The sequence below is a fragment of the Hyperoodon ampullatus genome (assembly GCF_949752795.1).
Source record: "Hyperoodon ampullatus genome assembly, chromosome: 5".
In the NCBI taxonomy this organism is placed as follows: Eukaryota; Metazoa; Chordata; class Mammalia; order Artiodactyla; family Ziphiidae; genus Hyperoodon; species Hyperoodon ampullatus.
Genome location: NC_136918.1, coordinates 44,525,275 through 44,551,969, shown reverse-complemented (window position 1 = coordinate 44,551,969; position 26,695 = coordinate 44,525,275). Strand labels below are relative to the sequence as shown.

At 45.0% G+C, this 26,695-nt stretch overlaps 1 protein-coding gene across 1 annotated transcript in view; it reads right to left on the bottom strand.

Annotated features, from left to right (window-relative positions):
- Positions 1-334: 334 nt before the first annotated feature.
- Positions 335-26,695, bottom strand: part of DGKG (diacylglycerol kinase gamma) — a gene marked incomplete at both ends in the record, with an annotated part of 149,732 nt that continues 123,371 nt past the window's right edge. The window contains 3 exon segments of the mRNA XM_079704505.1: positions 335-433; positions 7,102-7,162; positions 9,645-9,765. Coding sequence (XP_079560631.1) covers positions 335-433; positions 7,102-7,162; positions 9,645-9,765 — 281 coding nt within the window.

Genomic DNA, 26,695 nt, shown 5'->3' with positions numbered 1-26,695 from the left:
GTGGAAAGAAAGGGGGGTGGTTCTCCTTCAGTCTCAGAAAGTCCCGCTCAAGGTCTTCTGGGAAAGTGGAAGTTGCTGCACGAGCCAGCTGCACCCTGGAGGGCCCTAAGTCCATTCACAATGTCCTGCCGGCACTGGCTCTGTTGGAGTGTGTCCATGGTTGAAATAGAATGGATGTCAGGGTGAAGCCTTCTTCCTGAAGGGTGGCTTGGCTTCCACTGGTTGGAGAAGAGTGTGTGTGTGTGTGTGCATGTGTGTGTGGTGTGTATGTGTGTATGTGTGTGCTTCAGTTTCTTGTCTTCTCTCTTGGTTGAACTGGCATTGGGCATAGTGTCTAGTCTTTTGAACGGCTCTTCCTCCTCAGAGAAAAGAAGCTGCTCTTCTGGGGGGGCCCCATCATCATAGGCGCTTGGTTCTTGTGAGTAATTTTAATCTAAAAGCAAAGAGGCAGAAATGAATTAGTGGCCTGCAAATCCCAAGAGCCTATGGAAGAGTGATCTGCAGAGACAGGAAGGGAGGCCAGCTTCAGGCTGGAAGGAGCCCCATGCAGAAGGACGACTGTCCTTGAACAGCTTCAAAATTGGCAACTGGACCCTGACTGGGCCTGGCGTTTAGCACTGCTGGAAGCAAGGGGCGGAAACGCTGGGGAGAGACAGGTGTGAGCTTCCCACGTGGCCATAAGCTGAGCTGATCACCTGTCTCATGTCCTTGCTATTCATAGTCTCTCAGAATGTCACAGCCGGAGGAGACCTCAGGGACCATCTCATTCAACCCCTCTGCAGGATAGATAAAGGAATGGAGATCTCAAGGCTCTCTTGAGCCTTGGATTAGCCTAAGGTCGCACAGAGAGAGCCGGAACAGCTAGAGCCTAGTTCTTTGGATTCCCCGCCTCCACTGCTCCTGGCCATTCCTGCCTGGGCAGTGCAGAGATGTCAACCAGTAACTCCAAACTGAGCTAGAGGCTTCAGTCTGACCTCTGACCCAAGCGCTACTCATGTGGAAAGTTTCCAAGGGAGTCTCTTAGGCGTTTCCTCTTTTCTTAGTCTTCTAGGGGAGACCCAAGTTTCTTTTAAAAGCTTTTATTTTTGTTTGAATTTTAGGTTTAATGAGTGTCTTCTCCTGCAAACTTTAAGTCAATTGGGAGTGAAAGACACTGGTGAATTCTCATTTTTTTGTCTTTCTATCCAACCTTACCCTTAGGGTATGGCTTCAAAATGCTTACTCCCTATTTGAATGTGGCCTGGTGACACTGATGCATTGATAATCTGCATTGTCAGTCCAGCAACATTTATCAAGTAGGAAGATGATGTGGGAACAAGAGGCACTTAGGATTCAAAGACCTGGGTTTGGGTCCTAGGACTCCCCCTTCTTTGCTGTGAACCTTTGGACAAATCATTTAGCCTTCAGAAGCAGTGCTTGCGGAAACGTAAAATGAGGATAGTAGAATTTATTCTCTTTTTCTCACAAAATTGTTGTGAAGATCAAATGACAATCTGTCAATGAAAGCCCAATGTAAACTGTAAAATGGAATGCACCAGTTAAATAACTTATCTTACACTGGAGGAGGAGAAAGATGCTTGTCAAAAGAAACACAATCTATGAACCCATTCTCATGAGTTTTACCACCTATTGAAATGACAGTGTGACCCTAGAGAACAACAGAGGAACTCTTGAAGAGAGAGACCCATCAACAAGTTTAAATGTAGGATAAGCCAAGTGTTGTCAAAAAGAAGTTAGGTAAGGAATGAGAAGAACCTGAATGGAGCAATTGAGGAAGAATTTTAAGATCTGAAAGGAAGGGAAGAAAATGTGTTGGTGAAAGAGAAAGGGAAGGCACTAGGTTGAGGGGCTACATACCAGCTGGTTGACTGTGGACCAAAGGATAAGAAACGAGGTCAGGGATACAGGTGGGGCAGTTGGTATAGGGCTTTAAAGGGAAGGAGGCAGCAGAGGTTGGGTTTAATATGAGGTAGTGGGGAACCATGATAACTTTTTAAGTGGGAGGATAACATGAAGAAAAGAGTTTGAAGGGAATTATTCAATAGCTGTTGTCAAGATGAGCTGGAGTTGGGAAGAGTCTGGCTAAGAGGGTTCTACTGCAAGCCAGGTTTAAATTTATAAGGCCCCAGGATATAGAAAGAAAAAGATGGCAACAAAAGTCATTGTGGGAAATGAACATAACCTGGGGGAAGGAAGCTGAAAACGACTGTTAGGTTGGTTTCCATCAGCCTGGAAATGTAGGAGGGGAGTAAGTCTCTCTGTTTTGTGGTAGTCACCAGGGGAGCACACCGACAACACATCAAGTATCGTTTTGTGTTACGTGCCTTATTATGGGCATTGTCTTTATCTCAGAATTCAGGGAAGTGAGGCACTTATCTGTGGTGTGCAATTTAGCCCCATCTGATGGTAGTGATTTGTGGCACATTTCCTGTGGTAAGCCTTGTCCCACTCCTGGAGCACAGGATCCCCGAGGGGAAGAAGACATTCATCTTATTCACCTTGGTATTCCCTGAGCCAGCGCAGAGCCTGTACCTGCTATGGAAGTACTGACTGGTTAGCACAGCCAAGAAGAACGGGGGGAATGTTCTGGCAGTGGAGCTGGCCGTGCTTGGGACAGAGAGTGGCAGCTGTGGCACCGCTTACATTTCCCACTGATGGAGCCCATGTTTTTAGACCGTGGAAGATCCTTGCTTCTCCTTTTTCTCCCTCTAGCTGACCAGTTTATTTGCTTGTTAGCACCTCCAGAGCAAAGGGGAGGAGGTGAAACTCAAATCCCTTTCATTTGGGTTTTCAGCAGTTTTGACAAAGGTCTTGATGGGGCAGGAGTTTGGAGATGCTAGGTAACGTGAGGTTTTGATGTGGTTTGTGGATTCTAGTTCTACAGATAACTGGGAGTTCACTGTATGTACATACACTGGGGGCAAGAAGTATGAGGTCATGTCCTCATCTCAAGTCAAAGAAATGTCAGTATCTTACTCCCTCATCCCCAAATTAGGAGGGGCTAGTGGGTTAAATAGGTAAGATCCCATTTTAGGAAGTAGTTGGATGTGGTTAAATCTGCCTTTTCAACCCCTAATGGAAAGAGAGCATCCCACATTTCTGTAGTTAGAACCCAAACTTCTCTGGTCAGGCAATTAACTAAAGTCTGTATGATTGTCTTAAAAACCCTTCATCACATTTACAACATCTGGCAAGCACTAGGGACAGCAGCCCCATGCTCTTAGTTTTCTGTTTTATTACAGAGAAAATTTGTTAACAGTTAAACATGTCACATTTTCCTTAGAAAGTCCTTGTTCATTATGTAATAATAGTCACCCATTTTCCCTTTCCCTAGGTAAGTAACATTTAATTCTTTAATGGAATTGGAGATTTTTTGGTTTTGTTTTTGGAGTATACTTTGAGGTGAGAGGTTACTATACAGTTATCCCTTGGTATCCATAGGGAATTGGTTCCAGGACCCCTGGCGATACCAAAATCCACGGATGCTGGTTTTATACAAGTCTCTTGTGTAAGATGGTATAGTATTTGCATATAACCTATGCACAACCCGTATACTTTAATCATTTCTAGATTACTTGTAATACCTAATGCAGCGTAAATGCTATGTAAATAGTTGTAAATATAATGTAAATGCTATGTAAATAGTTGCCAGCATACAGCAAATTCTAGTTTTGCTTTTTGGAACTTTCTGGAATTTTTTTTCCTGAATATTTTCTATTCAAGGTTGGTTGAACCCAAGGATGCGAAGCCCATGGATGTGGACGGCCGACCACATAATGTCACTTTCCCAAACAGGCAATTTCTTGGATACCATATGTTAAACAGTCCATTACTTTCAAATTAGTTTATGATCTTTCTTCTCTCCTTCATTAGTTTTTATGTATACTAGGGTTTCTTAGGGCTCTCTTCTGTACTACTGATTTATCTATCCAATATTGCGTCAATTGCTGTGGCTTTATAACTATTTTAATATCTTATGGGAAGTCCTTCTTCACAGCTCTTCTATAAAATGCCTTAGCTATTGCATTGTTTTGTCAAGTTAAAAAAATTGCATTAGAATTTTGTCTGGGGGTCCCTATTTAGAAACATAGGATGTTTCTAAATTCAAGTCTTTTAAAAAATATTACTTAAATCTTGAAGTCTTCTTCATCTATTTTTCACAATTCAGTTTGGTATTTTGTTTTTGTCTGTTGCCATTATAATACTTAAACTTTTTTCTGTTATATTCCTCTGATTGGTTATTGCTGGTATGTACAAAAGCTATTAACTTTTGTCTATCTTTCTGTACAGCTTCACTGAAATAATTTAACCTATGAGGTTTTCAGTTGATTTTATTAGCTTTCTATGTACACAATTATATTATCTGCAAATAATGACAGTATTTTTTTTTTTTTTTTTTTTTTTTTTTTTTTGCGTTATGCAGGCCTCTCACTGTTGTGGCCTCTCCCATTGCGGAGCACAGGCTCCGGATGCGCAGGCTCAGCGGCCATGGCTCACGGGCCCAGCCGCTCCACGGCACGTGGGATCTTCCCGGACCGGGGCACGAACCCGTGTCCCCTGAATCGGCAGGCGGATTCTCAACCACTGCGCCACCAGGGAAGCCCATAATGACAGTTTTGATTCTTTTCCAAATAGTTATATTTCTTTTCTGCTTCATGTGTTTTGCATTGGTTAGAACTTCCAAATAACATTAGCACATGTCTTATCCATGATTTTAATGAGAATTCTGCTAGTGTGTTACATAAAATATTACTCATTGGTTTAAGATAGATATTTTTCGGGACTTCCCTGGTGGTCTGGTGGTTAGGACTCCATGCTTCCACTGCAAGGGGCATGGGTTCGATCCTTGGTCAGGGAACTAAGATCCTGCATGCTGCGTAGCATGGCCAAAAGAAAAAGGAGATTTTTTTTTCTTTTTTTTTATTTTGAGGAAGTGCCTTTCTGGTCTGAGTTTTCATCTTTAAAAATCAGAAATGTTGAATGTAATTGAGTATTTTGGGGTCAGCTATTCATATTATCATGTGATTTTTTTATCCAAACTTATATAAGAAGACATCCTTGCATTCTTTTGATATATTCTTCTTGAGGAGTGAATGATTCTTTTAATATATTGTTCAATTCTATCTGCCAATACTTTAACTATAATTTTTGTATCATGTTCATATTTGAGATTGGTCTGTAGTTTTCTATTTTTAAGCATAGTTTTTGTTAGGTTTTTGTATCTGTCTTAATTTTATCAAATGGATTGGGTAGCTTTCTATCTTTGTTCTATGGAACAGTTTACATAAATATTTATTCCCTAATAATATGGAAGAACTCACCAGTAAGATCATCTGTTTTAAGATCATTGTGGATGTAATTCTTTGAAAATATTTTTCATTTCATTAAGGTTACCTAGGATTTTTATAAGATGTTCAAGTTTATTAGAATCAAGATAAAACTATATATATGTCATATAATGTCTTATTAAATAAAACCATTACCATATTTATATTACATATGTATTAAATATTTTAATATTGCTAATCTCTGTTTTTCTTTTTCTCTTTTTAAAATTAAGTTTTCAAACATTTGACATGCTTAAAGAACTAGTTCTAGATTTTCCTGGTTTTTAATTGTTTAATTTCTAATTTTATCTTTATTTTCTTCCTTCTGCTTCTCCTAAGTTTGTTTTATTATTCTTTTAATTTGGGGATTATTCATTACATTTTTTTCCTTTTCAAATGATGGAAGTATATGAGACTCTGAATTTACTTCCAAATACAGTTTAGGCTATATTCTATAAGGTTTGAATGCGAGCCTTCTCATTTTTATTATTTTTTAAATAGTCAATAATGTTAGCTTTGATCACCTCTTAAATCTATTATTCTTTAGGAGAATTAAAAAATCTCTGAGCGATTGGATTTTATTTATTCATTTAATCTTCTATTATTAATTTCTAGTTTTATTGCTTTGTGGTCACATAAAACAACCTTTATAATTTCTGCGTCTGGATTTTATATATATGTTTTCTTTGTGAACTAGTTTATGATCTATTTTAGTAAATATCCTATGAATCCTTGAAGAAATGAGATATTTAATTATTTAAGGCATAGTTATTTCATCCAAGTTTAATTTTTAAATTGAGGTATAATTGACATATGACATTATATTAGTTTAAGGTGTATGACTTAATGATTTGATATTTGTATATATTGTGAAATGATCACCACAATAAGTCTAGTTAACATCTGTCACCATAGTTACAAAATGTTTTCTTGTGATGGGAACTTTTAAGAGTTACTCACTTAGCAGCTTTCAAATATACAATACAGTGTTATTAACTATAGCCACTCTGCTGTATATCACATCCCAGAACTTAACTTATTTTATAACTGGAAGTTTGTACCTTTTTACCCCCTTCACCCGTCTCACCCACCCTGCTCCCCCTACCCCCACCTCTGACAACCACCAATCTGTTCTCCGTACCTATGATCTTGTTTTCTTAAAATGCAAGTTTTATGTCATTTACTTTTTTTACAGCTTGACCTCAAAGACAGAAACAAGTTTTTTTGTTGTTGTTGCTGTTGTTTTTTGCAGTACGCAGGCCTCTCACTGCTGTGGCCTCTCCCGTTGCGGAGCACAGGCTCCGGACGCGCAGGCCCAACGGCCATGGCTCACGGGCCCAGCCGCTCTGCGGCATGTGGAATCCTCCCGGACCGGGGCACAAACCCGTGTCCCCTGCATCGGCAGGCGGACTCTCAACCACTGCACCACCAGGGAAGCTCTGTCAATTTTTTATATATGTATTTTTCTCAGAATATACATCTGTAGATGAAGCCTCAGAATTCACCATCTAGAACCATAAGCTCTTTGAAGACGGGTCTATGTCTCCTTTGGTTTTGGAACTGGTGTCTCCCAGTGTCTGGCACATAGCACATATTCAATAAAAGCTTGGCAGGTAAATGAATGGATGGATGAATAAAGTGGAAGAGAAGCTGCACTAGATGATCTCCCAAAGCTCCTGTAACTCTGAGATTCAGAGTTTCATATTAAGTCAGTGCCCCAAAGGGGCCCAAAATAAAGCTTCTCACCCTCATCTCAAAGATTGGCAAAACTTACCGTGCAAGGTGGCTGCATCCAGGGCTCTCCGTCCACTTGCATTGGCAGCAGCTTGTTCGTCCTGGAGCCCCGAGAACAGAAAGCACAGTGAGCTTCTTGGAGTCTGAGGATGAGGGTTGCCCCCACCAGGGAAACAGAAGTGGGAAGACCTGCCCTGCCCACCTAGGAGTGGTTCTGAAGACTCTCCTGGGGAGGGTGGGGCTTGCTGAAAACAGATTTCTGAGCCCACGTCAGGGGTCCTGACTTGACAGGTGTGGGCCAGGCCCAGAGGTCTGTGTTTTAATAAGCACTATGGATGATTCTGTTGCTTTAACCCCCAGACCCTACTTTGAGAAACATGGTCCTGGGTGAGCAATGAAGTCCACAGGAGTCTGGGAAACAGCGGCCAACAAGTACGGCAGCACCACAGCTGAGTGGACCCTTAGTCAAACGATCAGCCAGAGGGCCTGTCCATGGTGCCAAAACGCCACTATGAAATGGGAAAGGTTATGAAACGGGGAAAGGCCTGGTTTCAATGTTGAGTGAGCAGTTGCATCATGTCAGTGAGGTAACGTCTCCCACTTAAACGAGGTACAGCTCAGGTCTGAGTGTGTCTTGCCTTGCCCCCAGTCCTAAAGCATCCCCTCTTTTATCTCCTGAACAACAGTAGACACTGCGGTTGCATGGACTGTGGACCTGGCTTAGCTGGGAAAGGGCGTCATTGGGAATGTGATCCCCATGGGTAGGCGGAGGAGAGAGGAGAAAGCGTTGCTTTCTTGCTTGGGTCAAGGCTTCTTTGCCATATGGATTATTAAAGGAGAGAGATGAGGGAGAAAAGGCAGGTCCTTTCAGAGGCCTCTGGTCTGGGAGAGCAAGGAACAGTTGCCACCCACTGGTCAGAAAGCCCTCACCTGGGTTTGGCATCTGCCCTGTTTCTGAAATTATAAAATGAGGGAGGCAGGCTGCATTTCTTTTTCTTTTCTTTTTTTTTTTTCAGGCTGTGGTTTTTTTTTTTTTTTTTTTTTTTTTTTTTGCGGTACGCGGGCCTCTCACTGTTGTGGCCTCTCTCGTTGTGGAGCACAGGCTCCGGACATGCAGGCTCAGCGGCCAAGGCTCACGGGCCCAGCTGCTCCACGGCATGTGGGATCTTCCCAGACCAGGGCACGAACCCATGTCCCCTGCATCGGCAGGCGGACTCTCAACCACTGCACCACCAGGGAAGCCCTGGGCTGTGTTTTGATGTAGATGATTCTCCGACTGACTCTGAGGATATTTAATAACAAGGACCAATAAACCTAATAATAAAACAAATAAGAGGAGAGAGTGGCATTTTGGTTTTGAGGAGTGAGGAGAGTATCTGGGAACTGCCCAGGAGGCTAGGGCTTTTGACTCACCCCCTCTGTTTCTATCTGGAAACAGAAGATATCCTATCTCTTATACATGTTTTTAAAAAATTCTTCAGAGACCAAATTCTCTGGTCTACATATGTTATGGCTTAGATGTGCTAACGGACTGGACCTACTCAGTGTTAGAGTCATGGGGAAAGGACAGAGAAGGAACTACAGAGCTACAGAGGTTAACCTGGAAAACAGGGGCCCCAGCATAACAACAGCCCAACGAAGAAGAGAAGCAAAGATTTGGGGAATAATTGAAAAGACAGAGGAGACACAGAGAGGGAATGAAGAAAGGGGGTTAGTGGGATAGATCAGGGAACCAGCTCTGAGGACCTTTCTGAAGGATGCAGGGTGGCACTGAGAACAGCGTTTCTCTGAATGTGCTCTGAGGACATTCACCCAAGAGGTTAAGGGATAAAAGGGTTCTGTGTTTAAATAACTTTGGGAAACCTGCATGTGGTGGTCCCCTCCAGGAGATCCCCAAGACACATGAATAGATTTGATCTATAGAAATTAAATGGGAAATGGAAAGGAATAAGGACTCCTGAAATAATCAGGTGGACAAAAATCTGTGACGAGTTGCATTTATTAAACAGAAGCAACCAAAATCAGAAGATCCCCTCCATTAGACCGCATCTATTCAGGAACCTGCAGTGGCTGACCTGTGTGATCCATACTCTAAAGAAATGTCATCTTCTTAGTCAGTTATGACAGGTTTGCTGAGGTTGATGGTTTAACTCTAATAAAATTATTTCTAAGACCATTATCCAAGAAAGAGCAGAGTGGAGCACAGAGCCTGGTTTTTGTCAAAGTGTGCCCTCTGGCATGCACTGAACAGTTCAATTTGTAAAGATAAAGAAGGCAAGGAGTTGGATCTCTGGTTCTCTGGACCTCATAATATGAAAATCCTATTTAGAGAATCTCACCAATTCATTCTAAGAGAACAGCAAACTGGTTGTGGTGGGACCCTTTAGTTGATGTCCTGGATGTTTGCGTCATACCTGGTTGGGGAAGTGGTCTCCAAAGACATTCTTTATAACTGTTATCAAGCTTCTGCCCCACCCCACTCTCTCTGCACTGAAATCTAAAGATGGCTTCCTAGTTGTTATCTGTAAGAATATTCAGGGAGGTGGGGAGACTGGGGGGCTGCTGGGTGATGAGGAAGCATACCTGATGGAGACAGAGGAGCACTGGGCCAGCCTCCTGCCTGCACTCTTCAGGCCAGTGTAGATCTGCCCCATTTCCATGGCTCCCTCTAGCCCCACCACTTCAAGAAGCTGGTCACTGAGGTCTGTAGAGTGAGACAAGCAAAAGCAGTGCATACACATCTCTCTGTTTCCCAGTCTGGTTTGGGCCAGAAGGTCTGGTCCCTAGATGGCCAACCCAGAACTCTCAATATCCCTTCATCTCCTACCAAACAGCATTTTCATCCTCATTCTGAATAGGGAATTTCCCCAGAAGTCAATAAATGTACCTTTTCATAAACAGAAACCCAGTTCTAGTAAAAAAAAGGTTTTGATCCAGAAGGTTAACATGCATCCAATGAATAGGCTGACATATCCAGAAGCCTCTTCAAATGGAGAGTAACATAAAGGATGAACCAGCTATTTCTGAAATATAATCCCCCAGTGCAGCTAAAGACACATTGGTTTGGGATTAGGATAGGAAGGAATGCTGATGAAGGTCATTATCCAGAGCTGGATCAGGTTTCTCTTCCCTGAATGTCTGAATAACATCTTGGCCCTACTGACGATGACTGATGCTTAATTAACTTCAAATTTGGCCTGCGGTAAGCCAGTGGTGAGCCAACCTCCTTGGACATCCTTAGGGAAGTCAGTGACCTCTTTCAGGACACCAGGTGCCTAATCTGAGCCAAGGAAAAGAATATTTCATCTACACCAGATTATTCTGGGTCCACAGTACAAAAAGAGGGATAGAAAATACAAGTCTCAGGCTCAGAGTCACAGAGGATCGATGGCTTCCCACAGTGGCAGTTGCTTCTGACTCAGCACCTAGAAGAGGTCCTTTTTTTTCAAAGTTCCTGGGGCTTGGATTGTGCCTGTCCAATTTTGGGGGAAAGCAACGGCAGGATTAAGGTTTGATGGTGGGCCCAAAGACTCATTTTTACAACACAACTTTTATTTATTTAAAACAGAAGCAAATAAAAAGGCAGATTCTTTAAAAGCTTCCATTCCTTCTTTGCCTACTAAGGCAGGGGAAATTCTCTCATAGGTTGTGGCTAATCACTAACATCCTATTAATATTCACAAACTAGAAAATTGTTCTATGTTAATGTTTCTGCTTATTTGACAGATGGCTTCTGTCTTCTAAGGTGCCTCCTGATACAGTGCGATAGTGTTTATTAAGATTGGCATGGAGATATTTGGGTTTGTCTTTACTTTTTTTTTTTTACACACACACACTGTATTTTATTTTTACAAGAGATAAATAAACTGACACCAAGCATTGTGTCTTTACTTTTTTGTTTAGAAGACTGTTGTTTAAAAAACAGTCTCTTGACGGATATACTTCTTTTTTTTTTAACACCTTTATTGGAGTATAATTGCTTTACAATGGTGTGTTAGTTTCTGCTGTATAACAAAGTGAATCAGCTATACATAAACATATATTCCCACATCTCCTCCCTCTTGACGGTTATACTTCTAATGAAGACAGTTAAACTATTGGGCTGACCACAAATGTGTAAACATCGCTGAAGTCTAACCTAACGATCACTAATGGACATCAGCTGCCAGCAGATACAAAAACTGCATTAGTCTCTCTACACCCATGGTTTTCCCCTCTACACCCATTGACACTCCCATTCTCCTTCTCTGGTACTCCTTTTTTCACAACTGTGAAAAGATACTGTCTCCTTAAACCCTCCATCTCATTTGGATTTGGAACAAGAAGCCATGAATGGGCAAAGTTTGTTTAGGAGAGCACTCCAGGCTCTCTTAAGGAGCTTAGATCCAGTAAACAACAAATGTCTAAACCTCTTGTCACTTAATTAGTTCCCTTCTTACTAAAGTGTGTTGAATAACCATTGGATAGTTTTACCTTAATGTGTCATTTTACAGTGTCTGTGAAATCGATATGGGTTGTGAATGAGAGAGAGAAGGAGGAGGAGAGAAAGAGGAGAAAAATGAGGAGGAGGGAGGAGGGAGGGGGGAAAGGGAGGGAGGAGGGAGGGAAAGGGAGGGAGGGAAAGGGAGGGAGGGAAAGGGAGGGAGGAAAGACATGTAGGGTGTGTTTAGGGGTGAGGAGAGTGGGGGAGTCATACTGGGGTAGGAGAAAGGAGGAGAAAAGAGAGGTAGAACTTTTTAGAAGTTTCTCTGTTGGCAGAGAGAGAGATGTCTTGTAAAATGTTGCTCTCTGTACCAGGCTTTGGTATCTGACAGTGCTGTGATAGTGCAGTGTTTTCCCTCCTTGAAACATTCCCTGGTAACAAAATGTTCTAAGAAGCAGGGGACTTAATAGACTCAAGTGTTTCAGCTTTTACAATGTCTTGGTCTTGTAACAAATTTTCCTGTTGAATGGCTTTAACAGCTAAAAGTTGTTATCACTTCCCACACATTACCTTGCAGCTATTACTTCCCACACATTACCTTGCTTCCTGGCTCTAGAAGAGACATAATGCAGGCTGATCTCATCAGTATGGGGGGTGGGTAGGGGCAGGGGTTTACACAAATGTGGGACTCGGGAGATAAGTGCAGAAGTGCAGGGGGAGGGGCTAGGATCTTCTATGTTTCACCATTCGGCCTTTGAATTTGTACTCTGAATCTTCCCTGGCATGAAGAGGCTAGGATGACTCCTGTTTACTACTGAAGGAAGACTTGCTGGCTGTTGTTTCTCTACCATTGCCTAACTGATCTTTCAACTTCCTAAAATGCCTAGCAGGAAGTTCTACAGTAAAGAAATATATTCAACTTTGTTTCCCAAACTTATTGGACCATGAGACTCTTCTTTTGTGTGATACCTAGAAACAGTTTTATAGGTATCCCTGATAGTTTTCTTTGGAACACATTTTGGGAAATTCTGGCATCACTCAATTCCCTGTACTTCTTTTAGCACACAGATACTTATGCAGAAACTAAATCTGGAGTTAAAATGAAACAGAACAGAGCACAAGTTGATGTGCAGGCACACAGAACATTTAACGTTCAGAACTTAGAATCCAGGATCAGGACATCTGATATACAACGTGTCTGCTTTACCTTAGGTACCAATGACTCAGAGTGTGGTTTGGCAATTCATATCATCTCCATATTGTCTCTACATTCTTTAATTCGTTTGTGTTTAAGATGGAATGTCCATGTACCTTAGCAAAACAGGAACTCATTAATTCACTCACTCAATCATTCAACAGTTACTGATGGCAACCAAGTGCCAGACACTGTGTTAAGAAGTGGGAATGCAAAATGTTCAACTCTTGAAGGACTCTGGGCCAAGAGGGAGGAAAAGCGTTAGGTGTAGAAAATGTTGTCAGTGAACTATAGGAACAAGGAGGCCTGAGTAACTGATTATGACTGGTCAAGGTATGGAAGGAAGTGTCACAGACATCTAAGGAAGGTCTTGAAGGATGAATGCCAAGGTAATATGCTGGGTTAAGAAGGAGAAAGAGGAAGGACATTCCAGGGACAGGGATGATTGTGTGTAGGACTGGATAGTCACTGGATGCACAAGGAAATTAATTTATCAATAAACTCACTTGGCAATGTCATTGGAAAATATAAAAAGTATCTCTCCCTAGTGAGAATTACTATGTAGAGATTTTTTTTTTTCATAGAACTATAAAAAGAGGGTCTCTGGGCTGGGCACCAACTTGTTGCAACCACAGAGCTAGGTCTTTCAGCACTGCTCCTGGTAACAAAGTCTTGTGCAGTGCTCTGTGTGCAGCAAACACTTCCTCCAAGAAAGAAAAAAGAGGAAGGATGGGAACATGGGAACAGGAGAATGTGGAAGCAAAGGCGGAACAGCAAGGACAGCAATAGTAGTTCCAACCTGGTACACTTGATTCAGCCTCCAGTATGGGATTTTATAAATGCACATCTGCTCATGTCACCTCCACAGCAAAAACCCTTCAGTGGCACCAACCATGACACCAAGCACTGGGAAGGGAAGATGAAACGTGCACGCTTTCATACCTATGATCAGAGTGTAAACTGGCATAAAAGTTTTTAGAAGTTTGGTAATAAATGTCTAAAACTTTCACACTGTTGATTCATTTCTTTCTTGATATTGATCACAAGGAACCACTGAAAAAATCTAAGTTCATACAAATATGAATATTGTGGTGTCATTTATTACAGTGAAACTTCCCCCTCCCCCATTTCTACCTATATGAGAATAGTTAAATTATATGGTATCAAACTATAGAATTTTACATTGCTATTAAAATGTTTACAGATTTCAAAAACACTAAATATGTATATGTTATAACTTTAAGTGTGAAGGCAGGATATAAACTTACTTGCATAGCATGTTCTCAACTATATAAGAACATGCATGGAAGAAAAGAACAAATTCCCCTAAAATCTTAAGAGTTGTGAGTTCTGGGTAATTAGATTAAAAGTGATTATTATTTTCTACTTTATGCTTTTCTAAGTGTTTTGCATGTTCTATAAGTGTATATCACTGTTATAATTTAAAAGTCATTTAAAAAAACCTATCAACTGCTGTTCACACTTGGAAAGATGTAAGTTCCCTGGCTTGATGATGCCCAAGACCCACCCCCATCTGACAAGAGGCTGCCTCTGTACTGTTATTTCCTGACATCGTAGGGCTAAGTTCCTGCTCCAGACATATACAACAACACTTAGCTCCCCAATAAGCCCTACTGTTTCTCTCTTTTATGCCTCTACCCATGCCGTACCCCTGCTTGAAATGCCCTCTTCCACTTTTACTTGCTCATCAAAACCCAGCTCAAGCACCGTCAACTTCAAGAAGCCTCCCTGGACTTCCATGCCTGCAGTTTGATTTAGATATTCCTCCTCAAACTTTCCCAGGTAGACATATATGGTCAAAGAAAGAACAGGGTGGTTGATGTGTTGCTGCGGGCAAGAGATGGTTGCAGTAATTACTGTACCACAGGATCTAGGTTGAACAGGGAAGGAGGTGATGGACTAGGTGAAAAGGGAGAAGCCAAGTGAGAGACTTGATGAGTTCCAGGAGCAGGTGTTCTGAGACGGTGGGAGAAAGGTTTGGGAGGATGTGCTGTGAGTGGTGCTAGGATGACAAGTTCTACCGGTGGCCCCAGTGGTGGGCAGCTGAAGGAGAGGGTGGTGATAGGGATCAGAGTCAAGAAGTGCGGCTAGGTCAGCGGTTCCTCAACTTTGCTGCATGTTACAATTACCTGGGGCGGGGGGGTGGTAAAAATAATAATACCCAGGTTGCCCCCATACCAGTTAAATCAGAATGTGTGGGCCTCCTACTGTATAGCACAGGGAACTGTATTCAATATCTTGTAATAACCTATAATGGAAAAGAATCTGAAAAAGAATATATATATGTATATATTATGTATAACAGAATCACTTTGCTGTACGCCTGAAACACTGTAAATCAACAACACTTCAATTAAAGAAAAAAAAAAAAGAATGCATGGGCCTGGGAGCTAGGCATCAGTATTCGCCTAGCTGATTTAAAGATTCCCCAGGTGATTCCAAAATTCAGACAGTTTGGGAACCGCTGGGCTAGGTTATTGGGTAGATCATCCCCATAGGCCAGTGGTTCTCAGAGCGTGGTATCAGCATCACCTGGAAACTTGTTAGAAACGGAAATCCTCAGGCCTCACCCAGATCGACTGAATCAGAAACACAGGGGGTTGGGCCTGGCAGTCTGTGTTCTAACAAGCCCTCTGGAAGATTCTGAGGCACACTCAGAATCAAGTTGGAGAACTTGAGCCTTAGGCAATAAAACTGCCCAAAACATACGCAGGAGTTGGAGTGAAGAAGAATATAAACAAGTTACTTCCTGACTGCTTTGATCCAGAGCTTCTTCACTTGAAAAGGAGACGTAGGAATAATAAGACTGACCTCAAAGTGTGGTTATGAGATTAAATGGCAGAGGTGTATGTGAAAGTGCCTGGCACAGAGTGGGCTCCAAAAACATATTAGGTTTGCTTTCCTTTTCTGCCACATTCACCCTGGCAACTCCCAGCAGTCTGTCTGTCTGTCTACCTTCTTAGAGCTGTGTACAAGAGTCCAGACCATAATATTCAGGTTAAAACATCTTTAACAATCTTCAGTGTTCCTCATGGTTTCACACCTCCACACAAAGGCCGTAAATCCAGGTGAGCTTTAGATGAAGTGGGCATCCTGCTCCAGCTGTTTTTCTTCCTTTAACCTCTTCCCTGACTCTGTTCCTTTTCCCACTTCTTTGATCTCAGCCCCATTTTGCTTTTATTTCTTTAGACCTTCCCACAGTCTGGAGGAGGGGGTGGAGCTCAGTGGCAATAGGTAAAGGCTGGCAGAGCGCTCCTATTTAAGGGGCACATCTTCCCTGTTTAAACCCTCTGGAAGCCCAAGGACAACATCTCAGTTCTTAGTGAGGCATCCAAGGTCATTCGCTATCTGGCCCTGTTCCCAGCACAGGTATCCCTCTGCCTGGAGAACTCCTGTTTACCCTCCCGGGACACTCCAGGCAGTGTGCATTTTCCTTCTCCTCTGCTCAGTGGATCTCACCCAACGACAACTGTTTCTGGACGCATCACTCTCCCAACCCCACTGAGAGTTGAAGGCAGGGATGTGTTCTTGTTTTGTTTATCTTTGAATCCTTAGCAAGTAGCCCAGCCCTTGGCATATAGAAGGCTCCCAATAAATGTTTGTCGAGTAAATTGAATAAGATACATGCTTTAGTGCCAAAGACCTTGACAGGTTTAGCCTGAAAGAGGAAAAATATAATGAATAATAATAATGATAACAACTTGCCTAGATTAAACTGGGTAACAGGTTTTCCATAAATTAACTCATTTAATCTGCATATAACAGATAATGATGACCCAGTCTGGTTTCCACCTCTCTTCTTTAATGTATAATTTTTATGTTGATACTCATCTTGGCTGCTGGTTCACATTAATGAACATTCAATCCTTTAAGATGTAAGGGATATGATGTGGGTGTCATGATTTGGGCTCCTCGCTTGCGGTGCCCTGGAGAAGCGTGGGAGATCCTTAGCCTAGCTTGGTGCTTTGCTACCCTCAGTCTCACTCCCACCCTGCTTTCCCTTCTATCAGCACTCCAGGGTTCAGGTCTGAGGGTTGCAATGGGCTACCCCCAGAATCAAGCAACCCTCAGTGGAGGTGCTGAAACCCTGACTATGTGACGGCACCAGAAAGCTTCTGAGCCATCCCATTGCAGCAGTGAGGAAGGCCGCCCCATACCCTAGAGCAGCTGCGTCACAATAAAACCTGTAGGCTCTGCCCCTTTACCTGGGTTACAGCAGCACAGGTGGACTGAGGTGTTAGGTGTCTGTGCTTACTTTGGGCTAGAATCCTCTCAGTTCAGCAGGTAATACCAGTCAGCTAATGCTGCTCTGAAGCTTTGACTGACAGCGGTGTGTGTCTGATTAATTTGCAATGCAAAAATTCGTCACTACTTCATACATGGCCTCTGACAGACAAATATGGCATCACAGGGATAAAGGAAAAAGCTCAGAAACTCTGCACAAGTTCTTGAGTTTGGGGCTAACAGCTCAAGGGCTGTGTCCACACAGGGCAGGGCATTTGTTTTCTCTGAGTCTGTTAGTTCGCTAGGGTTGCCATAACAAATCCCACAGGCTGGGTGGCTTAACAAACACAAATCTATTCCTTCACAGTTCTGGAGGCTGGAAGGCCAAGGTCAAGGTACATATTGCACCTTGCAGGGTTGGCTTCTTCTGAAGCCCTTCTCCTGGGTTTGCAGATGGCCACCCCTGGCTGCCCCTTCACACAGCCCTTCCTCTGGGCACGCGCATCTCCGGTGCCTCTCTCTGTGCCCAAATGTCCTGTTCCTGTAAGGACAGCAGTCAGATGGGAGTAGGGCCCACCCTAACTGCCTCATTGAAACGTAATCACCTCTTTACAGTCTGTCTCCAATTACAACCACATTCCGGGGAACTGGGGACGAGGGCTTCAACATATGAACAAAATACACACCACCCCCCGCCAACATCCCTGCCCATAAGAGGGACAATAAGAAAACCTACATCATGGGTTATTTTGAGGACAAAAGAAATAAAGAATGTGAAGGTGCTCAGTAAACAGCAGTTAGGAACGTCCCTTATCACTGGGTTACTGAGAAGCTGGCATGCACGGGGAGGGGCTGGGGGACCTTCTTACTCGCCTCAGAAAGCAAGTATGCAACCCCGCTCTGCTCTGCAGCGGGCCAGGTTCGTCCCCCACGTTCTGGATGGGTGAGTGGTAGCTGGCAGACTCGGCCTGCCAAGCCAGTGGTAGGCGTCACCTTGGGCTACTCTCCTGCCTCCAGATTTCCATGGAGATGGGACGTGCCCTTGGTGGCTCAGGAACCCGGAGCCCAACAAAGCCGGGCACTGATCAGCCCACCTAAGCTTCCCACTGGGTCTGGTCTGGGCAGATGAAAGGCTGCTCCCAGCTAGAGAGCTTCAAAGCCAGCTTAGAAGCATGGCGGCCTGAAAACAGGCTGGGGGTGGGGAGACGGAGATGGAGGGGGCTTTGGGGCTTCCTTGGGCACAAAAAGGTGAGTAAGGAAGGAAGGCTGTAACTTACTTGCCATGTTCCCACCTGGCCTTTCAAAGCACCAGGACCTCAGGTATCCCAATCATAGCTTATCTGAAGGGTAATCTATGACCAGTGCTTTCCCTAGAGATCCTAACTCAGACACAGCATAAAGTCAGAGGGCTCCTTGCCAGTAAACGGAGCAGGCAGGGGGCTCACTTCCTGGCGTTCTGTAAACCCAGCGTAAAGAACGTGCTACTGTGAGGCAAGCTGTGAAGCACAGAGCACGGGCTTTGGACAGACTCAGGTCGGAGTGCCTACTGTTTGGCGCTCACTACTTCTATTACTGTGGGAGAAGTCGCTTAGCCTCTCCGAGTCTGTCTTTTATCAGGAAAACGTAGGTCTAGTAGCCTCACTGGCAGGGTTGCTGATGAGGTTTAGAAGTGATGCCATCCTGAGCCTGCACAGAGAGCACACAGAAGGCCCTCAAGAAACAGTGGCTGTCATTGTGATTTTATGTTTCTTTAGAAAGGGTGGTCCTCAGGAAATTGTCTTTGCTACATAGTAAGTGCGTGGCCTTCTGCAGATGGTAATCAACGTAATCCAGAGAAGGTAGTCCAGGAGGAGGGAGAGGAGGGAGAGGAGAAGATGGGGGCGGGGGGAGGGGAGGAAAAGAAAGAGGAGAAGGGCACTGAGGAAAAGAGGAGCAGAGATTCCATGACCTTGAGATTTTAGGGTGACTGTCCCTCCCGGCAAGAGAAGCATCCCTATTTCAACTTTTTTCCTTTAAAACAGGGAGCTTTTACTTGGAAATGAGTTCTTTAGTTCCTTTCCTTTCCCTGCCTTTGTGTTCCTGTGTGTGTGTGTGTGTGTGTGTGTGTGTGTGTGTGTGTGTGTGTGAGAGAGAGAGAGAGAGAGAGAGAGAGAGAGAGAGAGAGAGAGAGAGAGAGATACAATCCCGCAACGGGCCTGGTGGCTTTCCCTTGTTCCTGGACTGAGCAATGAGGATGCAGAGGAGGATCTGGAGACCTTACAGCCATGGCTTTGACACCCCTGGGTCCAGCTGGGCACTGCTTCTGACGGGCGTTTCCTTTGTGTCCTCGTCACACTGGTTTGCAGGTATCTTCCACTCCCAGGGGTCTGTAAAGCCCCATCAGGGTATAAAAGTGGCCAGAGGGTACTGAGTGGTCTTGGACTCTGGATGATCCAGATGGAAACGGGAAGGAAAAGCAGCCCAGAGCCACTGCTTTCTGAGGAGGAGAGGGGCTGCAAGGTGGAAGGGAGAGGAAATGTGTTGGCCCAGTGGGCAGGGGCCAGGGTTTCTGCCTCTGCTCTAGCTGTCTAGTTGTATGACCTTGGGCCGGTCACTTTCCTCCGCTGGGCCTATGTTTCCTTGATCGGGGGTGAGGGCATTCTATCCTTGAGTTTGGTTTGAGCTCTTCCAACCAAGGTGGAGGCTGGATTTCCTGGCCAGCTGGGTCAAGAGTAGGTTGGCAGCAGGCCTTGCCGCTTCTCACACTATTTAGAAGACAGAACGTTCTGTGCAGCCCTACACTGAGGCAAGAGGAAGGGTGAGTTTGTGCTCACAATGGCCATTGTGGCTGGTTCCTGAAAGCCTGCTTGTGCGGTGGGGCCTCTATTCTGTGTGGCCTCTATTCTGTGTGGCTTTCTCTTCCCGGGTTTGGCAGGGCTCTGATGAAGGCTCGGTACACTGGAGGAGGGGGGTCCTAATCCCCTCCATGCCTAAGGGCCAGGTGCTTCAGAAGGGGAGGGGCAGCATGCTGGTGGAGTTGTGCGGTGGGGAATTTCCCCGGAAGAAATGGTCTCCTGAAATGGCTCTGAAGGGAGGGTCTGACATCATCATCATGCCTCTAAGAAAGACCAAGAGTGAGAATATCCCATAAGGCCTGGGAGGCAGTGGAGTTACAGGAATCTTGACCTGGTGGTCCCAATGCGGACATGAAGAGAATGACTATTACTGGACACAGACTCCAGGCCAGGCCTAGAGCTTTGTCAGCTTTATTGTTTTTAATCTTTGTGGCAACTCTGTGGGATAGACACTATTATCCCAACATAAAAAAAAAAAAATCTTGAGGCTCAGAGAGGTTGAGGAAATTGCCTAATGTCACAAAGCTGGCATATGGTAAAGCTGGAATTCAAACCAAGGCCGATCTGACCCCCCAAATAAGCTCTGAATAAAGGACTCAAAGCAGAGACCAAATATCTTGGCATGGTGGGGCCTCAGTGCAGGGAAGGGAGCGTGGAGTGGGGTGAGCCTATCCTCAGCTCCTCGCAGGGGAGACTTCTTGTTAAATGGAATGCCGACTCTCTTGGCCTGAAGGTGAAATACTTGTTGGTTTATTATCTGGCATTACTTTGCCCACTGAGCTCAAGAAGCTTCAATTCCACATACAGTGTATGTAATAGAATCAATCAATTAGTGGAGAGATCTTCCAGTTCAACTCAAGCCTGAGTCTCAGGCATAACACACATTAAGGTACATTACAGAGAGCTACACCCACGAAATGAATCACAGCTCACCCAGAAAGGCAAAGCTAAAGGATAGTTGTGACTTTCTGGTTGTTGAGTCAAGATCAACCAGAAATGGGGAGGTGGGGGAGGGTACTGTGGTGTGAATGGAAAGAATGCCAGGTTTGATATACTTGGACTTGGCTCTAGTCCCAGATCCACCAATTAGTGTGGCCTTGGACAGGTCAATTAACCTCCCTGGGCTTCATTTTTCTAATTATAAAGTGTCTCTCAGGGGTGCTGTAGGGGACTGGAACGAGATGATGAATGCAAAATATTTCTAGCATATGGTGCTAAATTCAAGTAGGTGCTTAACAAGTGTTGGACGAATTGTCCGGAAAATGGGAAGAGATGGGTGGTGGCTGCAGGCTGGAGGTGGAAAAGACACAGGGCCCTGCTTAAGGCATCCACCCTGCCAACAGCAGCCACTGGTAATGGGGAGGGCTTTGGGGTGGAGCTAGACAGAGAGGGCTGAGCTTGTGGGCAGAAGAAGCGGGGACCCTGTTGGGTGGTTTGCGGGGAGGGAGGCATCATCCACACGGTAGTGTCCCCTTTGTCTGTCCCCCACTTCCTGTTGGCTTTTGTCCATTTTTCCTCTGTGCCACTGACTGCTATTCAAGGCCTCAGAGCTGTAAGCCTGTGCTGTGTACCAGCCTCCTAACTGGCCTCCTTGCTGCCAGTTCCTTTCCTTTTCCTTGAATCCAAACTGCGTGCTGCTCTCTCATCCTATTGCTCTTGGCTTAAAACCCTTCATCTCTTCCCATTATTCAAAGGATCATATACAGACTCCATGGCACATTACTCAAGGGTCTCTACGTTTCCAGTCTTCCCCTTTGCTATTTCTGTGTGCTAATGCTCTAGTCCATGTGCCTCTTCTCTAATTCTGTCCTTTCCAATCCTTTCCGGCTTCAAGTACTGGCACACACACATTCTATCTTGTTCGTTCGTTCATTCATTCATTCATTCAGTCATACATCAAATACTTATTGATCAGCTCCTAGGTGCCTGGCACAGTGCTGGGCAGCAGGGGATTGAGTCCCTAAGGAAAGCCCCTCCTTTTCTTACTCCCCACGCTCTAACCGTACTCTGTTTCTGCCACTCCGTGGCGCTTGCCTATCGTGCCAGTGGTAACGTGATTGTTCTACATATATTTCTTACATTAGACTGGGATCTGCTGGAGGTTGGAACCATGTCACACTGGCGCTTGCACCCTCTATAGCACCTGGAGCACTCGGTACTTGAAGGCAGGTTTGAATCAGCTCTACTGGGTATCATCTGTATTCTTCGGCCAGTCACTTAACCCCATTAGCGTCAGCCATAAAATAGATTAAATAATTAAATAGGCAACAGCTTGGCCCATAAATAAGTGCTCAGTAAACAACAGCCCAATACATATTTATTGATTAATTAAGAAGATGAAGCACTTCTTGCACGACTTAAAAACAAATCAAGAAGCACAGGCTGTGCAGAGCATGTGGCCAGTATGGAGTTTTGCTGTGGGCTGGGTCTTAGGAGGTGCCAGATATTAAAGTTGCTACAGGGGAACAGGAGTTGGTGGTGGGTCAAGATGGGGCAAGCAGAAGAGGGAAAAATCTAAAATGTCTAGGCCTGCCAGACAGCCAGTCTAGAAGTTTCTTCTGCATGTGAAAAATGAAAGTTTCCTTGGTTCTTTGGTTCTATTTTGAGCAACAAACCTCCTAAGGCAGGAATTCAGTTGGAGTTTAACTCCAGCTTGAACCTGTAGGAGCAAGTTTCCCTCTTCGGACGTGGAACAGCCTCCGGAGGCCCTATTCTGCCTCGCCCACCCCTCCCAATCTTGGCGGGGTGTGGGGGTGGGGCACTCAGCTGGAGGCAGAGTCCTCCTGATTCACAAGTCAGCTGGGGAAGAATGAAGGATCGCTTCACTTGAACTTCTAGTAAATGCGGGTTGGGTCAGGGACAGGCAGAAATGGGGAGGCTGGGGTGGGTGGTCTGGTGTGTATAGAAAGAATTCCACGTATGAAATACTAGGACTTGGGCTCTAGTCCCAGGTCCTCCAGTTTGTGTGACCTTGGATGGGTCAATTAATCTCCCTAGGCCTCATTTTTCTAATCTATAAAGTATCTTCTTGGCATCCTCAGGGGGAGCAGCCCGGCCCACCAGTGCAGTACTTTTCAAACTTGAGTAAGCATTCATCACCAGGGGATCTTGCTGACAGGCAGATTGGGCTTCAGGAGGTTTGGCCTACATTCTGACACTCTCAGGTGATGCCCTTGCTGCTGGCTGTGGACCACGTGAGGTTCTAGTGCAGGGATGGGCAAACCACGGCTCGAGGGCCAAACCCAGCCTGCTGCTTGTTTGTGTAAACAAAGGGGGACAAGGACCCAGCCGTGCCATTTGCTTGCGTGTGGTCTATGGCCGCTTTCACGCTGAGGGGTTGGAAGTAAGCAGTTGTAGCTGAGACTGCATGGCCCACAAAGCCTAACTATTTTAAGAGTTACTATGTGGTCCTTTACAGGAACAGAGTGAACAGAGGGTTGGCCTGTGTGAACTAAAAGACCTGCATTTCAGTCCGGGTTTGGCCAAGGACCAGCCACTTCACCTTGCTGGTTCTCCCTCTCCTTATCTAGAGGACAAAAGGATCTCTAAATTTCTAAGAGATCAGTGATTCTGGGATTTCAATACTACATAGATCTGAGAATCAGGTTGTGTGGCCTTGATTTGGAAGCTGCAAAAACACACCTAGCCTAACCCGCAGAGTCCAGCAGGCAACACTGACAGGTACGGAGAGACTGGGTGATGTAGAGGTAGCTGGGAACACATAGGGGCTTGGAGAAGGGACCAGTGAGGATGGAAGGCAGACCTCCAGGCCTCCTGCACAGGCTGATGCTGGCACAGCAGCAGCTCTGGAACATTGCTCACGAGCATCACACACACAAATTTCATCCCATCAAACACGGTTCCCTATCTTACTGCTCCAGGTGCCCCTGACCCTGGGTGCTTTTGGTCAACCAATATTAATAAGCTCTTTCAAGGTCTCAGAGACCGTGCCAGGCACAGGGATGTAGAAGGAACTATGATATCTGGAGCCGAGGAGCTCACATTGGGTGGGAGAGACACCATGTGAGTAAATAATTACAGAAGAGTTCCATGAGCCGCTGTGACGGGAAATGCATGACTCTGGGTCTCTAGCTTGGGCAACAGGTGATGCCATCAACAAGGCAGGGAACGTGGGGATGGGCAATGGGCTTTAGGAGAAGGGGGAGGGTGTGTAAAGAGGGAGAAGAGAATGCCTCATCTGGGTTTGGGGCATGTTGATTCCAACGTGGGTGCTTGAGGGACTGAGTGACAAAGCTGTGATTTCCTGTGAAAAGCAGAGCAGAGTCTCTCTGTAGGCCTGCCACTGTTGCAGAGGAATGACTGGTGTGTTGCCATGGTTACTTCCCAGCGCTGAGGGGCATCCCAGTGCACACCCCCCAAGTGCCCCCCAGGCTCTTTAGGGGTCGCTAGCCTTGCTCCATCTCAGCCCCTAGGTGAGACCTTGGCCAGAGAGACCTCTGTGAAATGCACACTTTTTAGGAACATTTCTATTTTTCAACCCGAATGAGCCGTAAGTGGCTGGCGATTGCTCACTGCGACTGTCTTTCTGGTCAGATCTCCACCAAATGGGAAAATTGGGAACATACAACCCTGGACAGCTCCTGATCCCAACCGGCCACTTTCTGTTATGGTTTCCTACAAGTGAGGAGAGAGCCCTGAGAAGCAATGAACTCATGTACTCATGATTATCCTATTGTCTCATCTGAGTTCTGGCTCACCACCTGGGAGGGTGGATCTATGATGGCTGGATGGCATCCCTTTATCTGGCTTTGGGATTCAGGGTATGACCCATGCAATTAGTGAAGATCCACATGGGCACAGTGCACAGGCAGATTGAACCACCTGTGCCCGCAAAGTAGTGGTATCAACTGATTTTGAAGTGGGAGGGTTTTCCTCTTCCCAGGTAAGACCCTGGCATGTGGGTGGCAGATTTGATGACTGTATGCTTTTGCCAGGAGGGCGCCTGTGTGAGTGCCTGCTAGTTGGTTTGAGTTCCAGGCTAGCGAGCATATCTGTGAGCCATGCAGTGGCTGGCTGGCCTTGCTGGGGTGCTGAGTAGCCATGCGACTCTCCCTCTTAGCACTTAGCACAGATCCTAATTACATGCCTATCTGTGGGATTGTTTTACTGAGGCCTGGTTCCCGCACTCCCTAATGGCTGCAGGCACTACATCTGGTTTTGCTCATCAATGTGCCCTGGTGCCTGGCATTTGGTCAGTGTTTCGAAGGTGTGTGTTGAATAAATGACAGACAGCCTGTCACTGCTGCTGGGAAACTGACTCAAAATGTATATCCTACCAAAGGTCTCCCTGTTTTTGTTTACCAGGAATTGCAAAAATTATTACCTAGTGAAAGTCTGGGGAGATTTTGCCCTCTCTGTTTAGAATCTTGTCTAGGACACCCTGGTTTCAGTTCACACGGGGTTGACTAAGAAACCTCACTGAGGGTAAGGTAGCCAGCTCTGGGTGACAAAGCCTCAAGGCTGCTGCTGGCTCAAGGCTGAAGGCTGGATGGGGGCATACTCGAGCCTCAGAGAAAAGAGTCTGAGAACATGTGTAGGAAGTCTCCGCATTCACATCCAGGGTGGGGCCGGAGAGAAACAATGGCAGAGCTTCCAGGGCTTCGCTCCCTAGCCTCGGGGGCACTGATCTAGCTTGTGCCACGCATGCCCTTGGTGCTTCAAGGCTCCGCACCCTTACCCTCACCTGGCTTTGCCGGACAGCCGCTCAGGCGGAACCTCCACATTGGCAGCAACAGCCAAACACGCTTAAGCACAGTGCCAACAAGTAACCCTAGAGTTGTGGGCTGTTAGAACCATAGGTAATTTAAAGATAATCCAGACCAAATTACTGAAGCAGAAGTAAAGAGAGTGAAATTCTAAATTTGGCCCTTTTCTCACATACTAAATACGCATCACCTTCCAGTGATCACTTAACAATTTTTCTGATTACTATTGATCAAGCGCTCACCACATTCCAGGCATTCTGCTAAGTGTTCTACATGGATGATCTCATTTAACTCTCAAAACAAGGTGACTATGCGGATGGAGAGAGATTATAATTGTTTCCATTTTGCAAGGGTTGAAATGGAGGCTTGGAAAAATTCAGTGATTCAACTAACATCACATGGCTGGTGGTGGGGAGGTCTGGGTCTTCTAGCTTCTAGTTCAATGGTCAGTCCCTTACTCTACACCGACTCTCAGCTATAAGTCCTCCAGGCTATATTTGAATTACTTATTTGAAGACAGCCAGCACATCTTACTTATCAAATGAGTTTCTAATGGTTCCATGAAACTAAATTCTCAGTCTCACAAATATTTGCATCGAACTCTTTATAAGACTATTTTTTTTTTTAAGATTTTTTCACTGAGGGTCTGCTCCTGTCCATCTCCAGAATCTACTGCCCACTGTGCTCACAGGCCAAAGGCAAGATTCCTTCCCCCAACCCCGCCCTCCGACAAACATTTCTGTAGAACAACCTGAGCCAGGTAGGATGTTAGGCTTTGAAGGGGACACAGAGATGAAGAACACATGCTCCCCATTTTCCAGGTACTAGCAGGAGAAAAATATGATGAGGATACATGTGCCTACGAGACAAGGCAACCCATAATCAGTGTACTGTCAAGACAGAAGCTCATATTAAATGCTCTAGGAATTCGGAGGCCAGACTCACTTCCAGAGGTGCCACCATAGGCTCTAGGAAAGACACGGCCCTTGAGGTAGGTCTTGTAGGAGGAGCAGAATTTCAACCAAGTGTATATGGACCTTTTCCTTGGACTGGAACATAAATGCTTCCTGTTTTCTGAGTGTCGGGCTTGTGCAGAACACATAGTAGGACCTCAAATAAATTTTCTAGTTGGACACTAGCCACTTGGGGCTAGGCTAGGAATCAGGGACTTGGTTCTGATGTGACCACTGGACATAAATTGTATAAGTCCT